At 33.4% G+C, this 11,180-nt stretch overlaps 1 protein-coding gene across 3 annotated transcripts in view; it reads right to left on the bottom strand.

The window, feature by feature from the left end:
- Nucleotides 1-304: 304 nt before the first annotated feature.
- LOC149799081 (uncharacterized) overlaps nucleotides 305-11,180 on the bottom strand; it is a 33,441-nt gene continuing 22,565 nt past the window's right edge. For all 3 annotated transcript variants that reach the window (XM_089958067.1, XM_089958068.1, XM_089958066.1), the window contains 4 exons: nucleotides 9,341-9,421; nucleotides 7,578-7,720; nucleotides 7,027-7,104; nucleotides 305-4,863 (listed from right to left, as the gene is read on the bottom strand). In XM_089958067.1, the coding sequence (XP_089814193.1) occupies nucleotides 4,537-4,863; nucleotides 7,027-7,104; nucleotides 7,578-7,720; nucleotides 9,341-9,365 (573 nt within the window). In that variant the 5' untranslated portion in view covers nucleotides 9,366-9,421 and the 3' untranslated portion in view covers nucleotides 305-4,536. The remainder of the gene's footprint in view (nucleotides 4,864-7,026; nucleotides 7,105-7,577; nucleotides 7,721-9,340; nucleotides 9,422-11,180) is intronic.

Genomic DNA, 11,180 nt, shown 5'->3' with positions numbered 1-11,180 from the left:
TCTTGGATACACACATGCATGCATACATACATACATACTTACATACATATAAGAGAAAAATGGACGGACCGGCAAATTAAATAATTTTTTGGAAGGAGTATAATGGCCATATTCGAAATCAAATTTTCGATTGCCCCACCCTACCTCTCAAACCCCACACCTAAAATATTCCTGCACAGTTACTTTCTATCCGTGTGCTGTGAATAGTTCTATGCGTGATAGGGATTTATCATATTACAAGCAAACACAAATGGGCAAAATGTTTTTATTTAGACAACATATAGAAAGTAAACATAAATCAGTCTCAAATATGAAATGCTTTAATCACTAAAGGAATTGCATGAGTATTGTGCACTTATATTGTAAATATGGGTATGAATACGAGCAACAAGATTCTTTTAAAGCAAATATATCAACATACAAATATAAGAGTGTAAAAAAATGCATTTAAAGCAAATCAATCAATGTACAAGTATAACATTTTACAGACAGTAGATGTGAGTTAATTATCAAAGATAAAGACATATTTTGGTGATAAGCCTTATTTCTGTCAGGGTGAATTGGCATCATTTTACTTAGCCAATCAATAAAGACATATCTTGCCTTGCCTGTCAAATACGGAATTTATTTTAATTTCATATAGTCTCATACAGTTTCAATTGGTGATTTATTTATTTATTTATTTATTTATTATTAACACCAAGCAATCTGCTGAAAATGTTTTTCTTCCAACAAACCAAAAACGTCCTTTACTTTGAGTTTCTTTTTTAGCTGCCTTTTGTATAGTGTTAAAGCGGCAAAACTCAATGCTTTTATCAAACGAGGAGTTTCATCATAAAGCGTCTTAATTTCGTGTGACCTGCTTTTGAAATGCAATTCGCATTTCATTTCTAAGGTGTGTTATTTTTTCTTTCTTTCTTAAAAGTCATATGCTTAAGTTAACACCAACTGACAGTTTACAACGGAAGCGTCACAAAAGGCTGCGGAGGAGGAACGTTTTCGATTGTTCTTTCTTTTTGTAAAGTCATATGCTTAAGTTAACACCAACCGACAGTTTACAACGGAAGCGTCACAAAAGGCTGCGGAGGAAGGACGTATTCGATTGTTCAAGTAGAGTCATTGCTTGGAGATGGACGGGAACGAAACAACTATCTGACTGCATTTTGTTCTCTTTGTGGAACGTTTGGTATTAATCTTAAAATGAAGGCAGTGCCTTTGAAATACTAATAACTTAATACCAGGTTAGCTCCAGATTTAAACGTTACATAGAGCTGCATTCCACCTACGAGTAAGACAGTCATGAATGAAGATAACAGCTCTCCCTCTGTGGGGTGTAGTGAGCTATTACAGACATTCCTGAATGGAGATTACAGCTCCCTCTATGCCAGTGGTTTCCAAGCTTTTCAAGTAGAGGGCCATATCTACTATTTTCGGTAACTAAGCGGGCCACAACGTTATAAAATTATAAATGTTTATCAATGTCTATAAAACTATAAAAATCGTGCAATATCATTCTTAAATATATTAACTTTCATCAACCAAATTCTAAAACTTTAAAAGCAGTCAGTGTCAGTCCTGCACTACAGTCATTTTCGGTTTTAAATCAAATCCGCAGATTAAGCAAACCGGTTTACCACTACGACTAGGCAGAAACATAAATTTCTCCGTCCAATCTGCGTTGAATTCACGACAAGCAACGTCCTCATGTTTTCGCTTATTAGCATTGTTTGATTCTACGTTATCCACGTTCATGCTTATCGGCTTTAACGGTAAATTTTTATTTGCAAAATCTAATTTCAACACGAAACTGCAGACTACTCAACAGTTGTAACAGATGACATCATGGCGTCTTGCGCACTCTGATTGGTTGACAAGGCTGGGAAAAGGGGATTTCCAAAAGTTTCGTTCGCTAACTCAACGGGCGCATTCGATAATTATATCCAAGCACAACAACCACGCGCAGAGTGAATTATCGAACGCCGAGGGAGCTCCGAGTGCTCGACCAAAATGACCGATTTCTTAGAAATAACATTCTAGACTCTAGAATACTGTAGATCGCGCATTATTGCAACTTTTTTCTAGTTATTATTTCTTTATTTGAAAGTCAATAAATTTTTGAAATTATTAAAATGCATGATAGTAAATATAGAGACCCCGCGGGCCACTTTCTGAGAGCTGACGGGCCACAAGTTGACCGCGGGCCGTGGTTTGGGAACCTCTGCTCTGTGCGGTGTAGTGAGCTATTACAGACATTCATAAATGGAGATTACAGCTCCCACTATGGGGTGTAATGAGCTATTACAGACATTCCCAAATGGAGATTACAGCTTCCTCTGTACAGTATACCTAAATTGAGTTTTAAGATTATTGTCTTCATAATGATTGAACCTTATTTGATACAGTCTCTATTTTACATCAACACTACACCAAGGTAAATAAATGGAGACAGATGTAGTTTTCAACACTAGTACTTAAGACTACATACAGGGGTTTACATACAATATTATCATCTTTGTCGATAACCGTCCTTTCCAGCCTAATATATTTATAGTTTGAAATGTTATTTGAATCATAAAAATTCTAAAGTTGTATTTCTATTGCAACCATGGCAGATGAAAATATGTAAAATTCTTGTGCCAGGCAGGTTTTTATATTTTGTTTTAATTAACTAACAAGAAAAGAACAGTTCAGGAAATGCACTTCATTCCTAATATTTAGTGACAAAAATACTCTAAATTTAAATACAACTATTTGCGAAATGTGCAGTGGGAAATTTGATGTGGTTAGGGTGTATTATTTCACTGCTGAAACATTGGACTGAATGTTTTTCAAATTTGAATACAACTATTTGCGAAATGTGCAGTGGGAAATTTGATGTGGTTAGGGTGTATTATTTCACTGCTGAAAAATTGGCCCGAATGTTTTTCATTACCAGAAACAATTTTCCTTTTTGAAAACAAATGTAACGAAAACGTCAAAAAAATTGACATTCTAGCTTGCACATATAACACACGTCTCTGCTTGTAACACTCACTCATTAGTCGTCTAAACATGAATGCCAAATTTGTATTATACATTTAAAGAAAACATACACTGCACATTCAATGCAAATATTTTTCCATCGTGCAACAAATTAATTTGCATGCGAGTATCGTCAATGACTTCCTTATGAACATCAATGGTTTGTGACCGGAATTTTAAGCACCATTAAGTTCATAACGCTGAGGATATGTCGATAAAAAAAATTGAAATTCATATTCCAATCCATATATATATTTCCCTGAAAACATAATGTGACATTTGGTATCAAGTTTAAAAAACTGAACAATGGTTGATATTTTCCAGTCATAACAGGTCTCCGTATAAGTTGAAAAGTGTGTCGAAAGATGTCAAATTAGAGAATGCAATGACAAATAATCAACAAAGGATGCATTACATTTTAATCAAGTATGCCTATTTAATGTTCTGAAACAAATCGAACACAACCCAATTTAAAGTTTCATTTGACTCTGAGGTGCTTCTGAACTATAATACCATGAAAAATATATCCTAACTGACATTTTTATATGCAATTATAGCAACATAGCAAAAGTTGCTTTGTCCACTCCTTCGTTCCATATGATATTTCGAGATATTTTGTATAAGTATTCTGACATTTGAACAACGGAGGAGATATGCTACCGCATGGAATTCGTTACCTAACTGCGTGGTTTGGGAATCTTTGCTACATCGAAATATGTGTTTCGACCCTAAATTTAGAGAAGGTTAAAATCAGTCCTTGATATTATTCAATATGTCAAAAGACTGCTAATTTCTTGTACTGATGCAATCCTTTTCTTCACGTTTGTCCGCTTACGTAAATTCTAATATTTTGCTGCTAAACATTGAAAGTCAAAACATGCATACAGCTTAATAATTGAAACTTTTAATCAAGCCTACGTAACAAGGTTTTGATTGGTTAAAATCGGATTATGTTACGTCTGAAACTAAACGCTATTCATTCATATCACTAAAGAATAACAACGTATGCATTCATGTGTCCTTTTAAAGTGTTTTGACATTAGTTGTAAAAAATGTTTAAAATGTAGATCTTTTATTTGTTTGTTATTATTCGTTATTCACTTGATAACAATTTATAATGATAAAAATTGAATTTCATATTTGACAGGATACACGAAGCCATGAAGGCTGAAGGTTTGTTACATATTAACGACCTCCACTTCACTACGGCCGTTCATGCAGTATGAAATCGATTGTGATGCTTCATTACTTAATCCATCCTGTAAAATATTAAATACACTTCTTAATTAGCATTTTCCTTCTTTAAAAGACACTGTAATGTCTCAACTAGTTTGTTTTGCTTGGGTCTTCTATTGTCCCGACTAATTATTTTTTCAACTAACTTTAGAAATGATCAAAGATAAATACAAATGGATCAGATATATAAGCCCTCTGAAATGTAAAATTGAATCATTTGCTTGAATTAAGGCCTATATCACACAGACTTGGCCCCTAGCCAGTGAAACGTTAACATTATCACTCAGTTAGCCTTGGTTGATTATAAGTGGCTTGAGGCAGTCGTACGTCATTAATGTCGGTAAACGTAACTGGTGCCTCCCATGGGGACGGGAAGCGATCAAGCATATGATTGTGTTCGTCTTTGGCAGATCTTGCACTGACAGCCACATTTCGGGCAGACTTCCAGATTCCGTAAGTTGCAAAAATCGCTGAGCTGAGACTCAGTAAGCCGGTGATGATGGCGACCAATATGATTAACATTCCGTCCGTGAACATCGAACATAGGATGCAAAATGGAAAATATACAAGGAACCACAGCGAACTGAGGAAAGCGTTAAAGTGGACCTGTAATAAGATAAAGTACATCACATGCAATTTAATGAACAGCAAAAAAAAAAAAAAAAAAAAAAACAGAACTCCTTTACATCCATAAGAACATTTAAATACACTTTAATCGATACAATTTAATCGATACAATTTAATCGATTATTCTCTACAGCATGGTTATCAAATATACGTTTAACCTTAACCAGATATTCAGATTGGGTGACGAACAAAAACTGGAAAGGAAAGGATGGAACAATTTAAATAAACTTATAATAAATGACTGAATTGGACTGTCTCTTTCTCTTTAAATGATTCCCTCAAAACTGGAGCTCCTAAACGTAATGTTTTCTTATAACCAGCTGTTTCAAGCTGCATATACATGGATGGTTTGTTCCAGAAGTATTTCTTTTTAAAAATGGTTAAAGGTAAGTTAGTATACACTGGGCACAATGAAAGAAAATGGTATTCTTTGATACCCAAGTTGACACATACTATACAATTATTTTAGTTCTATATAATGATTGTTTCCATTAATGACAATTTAAATTCCCATATAATGAGATGACACTTTGGAGTTTTGCCAAAGCTTATATATCAATATGGTTACACAAAATGTTGAAATAATCTTCGAGGCCGAGGTTAGCTTCAATATCTTCATACAGAAATAGCTTATCAGAATTTCCTAACTTATCATTCGAGTCTGACAGAAAAGTTCAAGTATCTTGGAGCTGTTAGAGATGTAACCCAACTAATGCTATGTCTTGATTCCCTTTCGACAAATAACTTCCTATCTTCAACACTTAGTATAATATTTACATAAATTTTAACCCTAAATCAATATCTAACTGACTGAGCGAACTAACCTTGGGAATTTAAATGGGATTAAATAATTCAATGCTAAAGGACCACTTGTATGTTGAAAAGATAAAGACAGAATTAAAAGAAATAAATATACTGTATAGAACAATAACAAAAAAAACTAATAATAATGATAATAATAATAATAATAATAATATTACTTTCGATTATTAATTAGTATTCGAAATCCTTCGTAAGAAATAGGGACTCTCAGCTTAGAACATTCCTCTGATAGAAGAAAGAAATGTGGAAAAAGAATAAAATAAAATATTGAAGGAAATGGAACATTTTGGAAAATGTATTAAAAACAAAGTCAACACATTTAGTTTTTGATATACTTGAAAGTGTGAACATTCAACTCGAAGAAATAAGCAGTTAGAAAGTAGAAGGGTTGAATTAACCATCAAACGTAAATGGACAGAAAAATGAGACTAAATAACAAAACATTTTTAACATGGAAAACGACTTTATATCAAGGAAACAATAACCAATACGAAAGATATGATACATTATTTAGTAGATACGATAACAACATAAATCAGATAAAACTAGATGAAGCGGTTGGAAGATTTGAGGTTCCTTAATTGACAAAAGATAAATTTAAAAAAAAAAATTGAGGGTACAAAATGCTTTAGGATGCATAAAGAAAATGAATAATAATAACAGTCATTGCAGTAATGGATTCACTATTGAATTTCGTCAATTCTTTTCGAAGGATATATGAGCATTTTCTTTATTAATTCAATATATCAAGGATTCAAAAAGGGACTTCACCTGTACCACAGAGGGAGAGAGTTATTACATTATCGCTAAGATAAAATAAATGCAGCTAATGTTCGAAAATTTGAAGGTTCCTCATCTATAGCTAGCAGACTCAAATGCTATTTGTTTAAATGAATGCATGAAAATTAAAATAGCTTTATAAGAGTTCGATATATGGAGATAGATAGTGAGACTGATGTACGATATTATATGCTTTTCAAGAGAAAAATACATGAGTATTATTATTTTCCAAGTTAACTTTGAAAAAGATCTTTACTCTGTCTCGTGGGAATTTATACAGAAATTCCTTATACATATAAATTTTTGACTCAAAATGTATATGCCTTGTATTTGTTATAGTGGACATGGTTGCGGTGAACGGCACACGTTTTCCCTATATTTGCTTTTACTAGTAGTAGAAATCTTCGGAATTGTTTGGCAGCAAATCTAAACCACAATGACAGTTTCATCTAAATTAATGATGGAGGAATGAATATGCATTATATATAAAGGATAAAGCTATCGTTACTGGAACTTTACACGGAACATATGAATACTTACAAGAATAGCACGCAGGTCCTCGTAATTGCATTTCGATGCAATCCAGAAGATGATGAACAAAAATACAGGGACGACGGCCTAGAACAAAAATTGACAAAGTTGAAGATTGATTGGATTTCTCATTGGTGTTATAAATTTCATATAATCTTCTGATTCAATTCTGATACAGTCTCTGACCAATACATACAACAGCTCGTAAATAAAACATACATACATACATACATACATACATACATACATACAAAACTGGAGCATCATGCCGCATACATGTAGCATCATGTCCCGCCCAGTCACATTATCCTCTACAGGTTCAACACTGACTTTTAATGCTTAGCGCCAGTCTAGGCAGCTGCTAGCGCCATTTCTATAAGTCTTTGGTATGATTCGGCAGAGGTTCGAACGCAACTCCCTCATCGCAGGCGGACGCTCTAACCACTTAGGCCACCGGAGCTGTTCATCACTACTGACATTACTACTGCTACTACTACTACTACTATTTAAATACGGCGACTGCCGTGACTGACGTTACAACACTGACTGTAGTTTCTTACCGAAATGAGAATCATCAATAGCCATGGAACTAATGGCAACGCTGCTACATAGAAAATGATGACCAACACTGGACTAACTATATGAAGGATGTGATGTACCACTATCGCATTCTGTAATCCGGGACTCACTTCCATTTCTGCTCCTATTAAAAGATGAAAGTGTTTGAAGAGAATAAATAAAAGTTATAGTTTTTTGGACCTATACTCAAGTTTTGATATTCGTCATTATTCTCACGACAGTGAGGATGGGAATCTTTTCGGAAAATATCATTTAGAAAAAGCTCGATTCATAAAATTAAATACCATATATAATTAAAATAAGGATCTTGAGAACAGTTCTGCAAAATGCGGTTGGTGTTGATTTTTGGGAGCTTAATTTTCTTTGGAAATGATAATAATTATTCAAAATGTGGAAAGAGCCGAAAAAGTCACGTGGTATACGTGGTCTACTACAGTGTAGTGAAGATGTTACCTTGAACGGCATATTATTTGTTTAAAAGTTTTAAATGTAGTCACTAAACACAATATATTTCTTGTACCATTATTTTCTTACTGGTTTTAATGTGACATTATTACAAGTATATGGCCTAAACTGAGTAACATAAATAAGCCACATAAACAAGTTTTTGAAACTTAATGTAAGAGGAACGTACAGTATTATGAATTTAATCCAAAATAATCGTAATAGGTTATAATCGAGTCCAAAAGAATCGAAAATAAGTTCAGTTCCACGCGTGTTCTGGTCTGCCAAGAGTCCCGATGCATTAAAATGGCATAGTTCAAGTTCAGTAAAAATCAGCAAATAATTTATTTTCTTCGATACAAAGTGAAAATTTAAAAAAAAAACATACAGTATTGTGAATTCAATCCCTGATATTCTTAAAGGTTCTATCACAAGTCCAAAATTATAAAATATTCCGAATGAATATCAGTGGTGTTTTGAATCAAGTCCAATCTTGAATGTCTTGATGTACCAATAGTCTGGAATAGTGTTGATGTGTTTAATTCAAAACGTTTCTAAATGAATTCCACAATTATCTCAAAAGAGTGACCGAGTCCGAAAAGTGTCGATGAGCACTTTGTAAAGCCAATGAATAATTTAAACGAATAAACCCTCTCAGATTAAGACTGAACACTGCTAAAGGACTAATTCCACTAGTGTGATGTAGGAATGAGTAATTCTAATGCAAACAACAATAAGATTGTAATCTACGACACTGTAAGAGGACCAGGATCATTTCTAGAACATTATACGTTATCAACAAGATCAGGCGTTTTACCTGAATTTTAATAAAGAAAATAGCAAATATTATGTACACTAGGGATACCCATGGGGAAAACCAATGTCCTGAACTCAAATCCAAGTTAACATGTTTAACTAGAGCTAATAATTATCTCAATATTATACTCTACAATTACAGAATCTTTGAATTACGGTTGTGCAGATACCAATTTTGTTTTCTTCAAAAGAAAGCTGCTAACTTTTATTCCATTTAGGCATTATATGAATAAAACTTGCAAGTGTGAACACTATATGGCACCTGCCAATGATAACGATTTTGTGAAAAACGTACGCTGTTTTTCTATATTGACAATTTGACTATCAGCAAATTGAGAATCACTTTTTATCTCTTTCTTCTTACTGCTATTTTTAATTTGGTTTTGTATCCTTCCGATGGAATTCTTGCAATTCTAACATGAAAATATAACAATCAGGAGAATTTGTTACCCTAGACACCTGTTGCAGAATTCATCGTACTTACGAAGAAAGTTATTCCCGGCACTCATGTTGGTATATATGTTTTTTTATACAGCTGCACCAATGAAAAATCAGAATCGTCGATCTGAAAAAATACAGGAATATACCATTTACTTTGAAAGATTAAGTAATGTTATTTTAAAGTTTTCAACATTACTGAAGGAGATCATATCGAATTGCTAATGGATTCACTTAGTCATCAGTTTATGAAAGGTACGAAGAATATACATTGAGTGTCTAAGTAGATATATCAGATAAATGACTTACAAATTAATTGTATTTTAAAAAGTCGTCTCCAGCACGTTTTCTTTCCTGTTTCTACTCAGGCAAGAATGCCTCAGTTTAGTAAAGTCATATTTGCATCGATACTAATCTTAAGCACTGTAATATACATTATTTGATCTTCTTTTTTGGTCTAATGAAATCCTCATTTCTTGTCAATTTTTCATAAAAGGCAGTTAAACACTCAATTAATAGTTTGGATTTTGCGTACTTTTGAGTAAGTTTATCAACAATTGTTTACTGCTGAACCATTTAATCAACGACACAGTTGTTAAGATATGTTTGAATATACTGTGATATGTACCATAATATATCGTAATTATATTGTGTACCAGCAATGTAATTTTCCGGGGTAGGGACATCGTGGGTTCTTTTCCATTTCCGGGTCTCAAATAACTTCTAAAAATAGCTTGCTCTGATTTAAAGACGAATGACACCATACTATCTCCATTATATTCAATATTTATAGTTAGATAAAGGAAATAAACTATCTATACTCAAAAGAATATCGGAACCCCCTAATTAAATTGTCAATAAATTATACTCGCAGTAGGCTAATTCGCTTTGTTTATGTAAACTGTTGTATATGTTGTCATCTAAAAATTATACCGAAATGTGGATGATTAAATAGACTACAGCTGACAACCGCTAAAGGGCTTTGTTCTGACATTACAAAACTTGTTGATTAAGGGCTATTGGCTCAACGTGTGGATGGGTACGGTATAGTCAAATATCACGTATAGTACGTCCTGAGTTTAAAGAAATATAGTAATAACTGTCATTGAAATGTTTAGGCACAGTCTGTTTTGCGGAAAATATAATTATATGAGTTAAAATAGGCAATACGATTTTGTTTTTTACACGCTGTAGATCAAGGCAGTGAAATATTATTGAGCTATTGCATTGTAAGTGTCATTTTTTATGAAGACTAAGCAAGATGTAACGAGCGTTACGCTTTTCATATGCATTGGGCCTTACAGACAATGCACGTGGCAAATATCACTTAGAAAAGCAATGGGACTAGAATGACGTCATTATTATTACGAATTACAAGACTGCATGAAGATGTGTGTTACTGTCGTCATCATAAAATGTTGCTTATGGCCAATACAATCATTCGTACCTTGTTTTAGGAAGTACGGTCATGGTTGGTCAGGGCTGACTAGAAACAATTGTACAAGCAAACAGTATGTGCCTAAAAAGAGTTCCTATTCAATTTCTCAAAGTTTTATTAAAAATTTAATTCTCCTTGTCACTAAATTGATTATTCATACGTGCCATTGTCATTTCGTTTATATACATACAGACTCCAAATTGCTGTACACTGCATCAAAGTCTGTTGATACAAATGTATGAAATTCTTTTTATTATAAGTTATTCTTTCACACTCACTGCTTAATGGTACATGATACTTAACTGAAAGAAATTGGACATTACTATTGCCATGCGTTTTAGCAATTTCTTCACAATCAGAGTACCAACCCCCACCCACCTGTACTGAATTGAGCATTACCAATAGCCCTTATAATAGGAAGTGTTTACAGCGAAGCTTACAATTTACA

Source organism: Sinohyriopsis cumingii, chromosome 5 (genome assembly GCF_028554795.1).
Source record: "Sinohyriopsis cumingii isolate HCF-2022 chromosome 5, ASM2855479v2, whole genome shotgun sequence".
In the NCBI taxonomy this organism is placed as follows: Eukaryota; Metazoa; Mollusca; class Bivalvia; order Unionida; family Unionidae; genus Sinohyriopsis; species Sinohyriopsis cumingii.
Note: the sequence above shows the minus strand (reverse complement) of the source record. Positions and strands in the feature narration are given on the sequence as shown.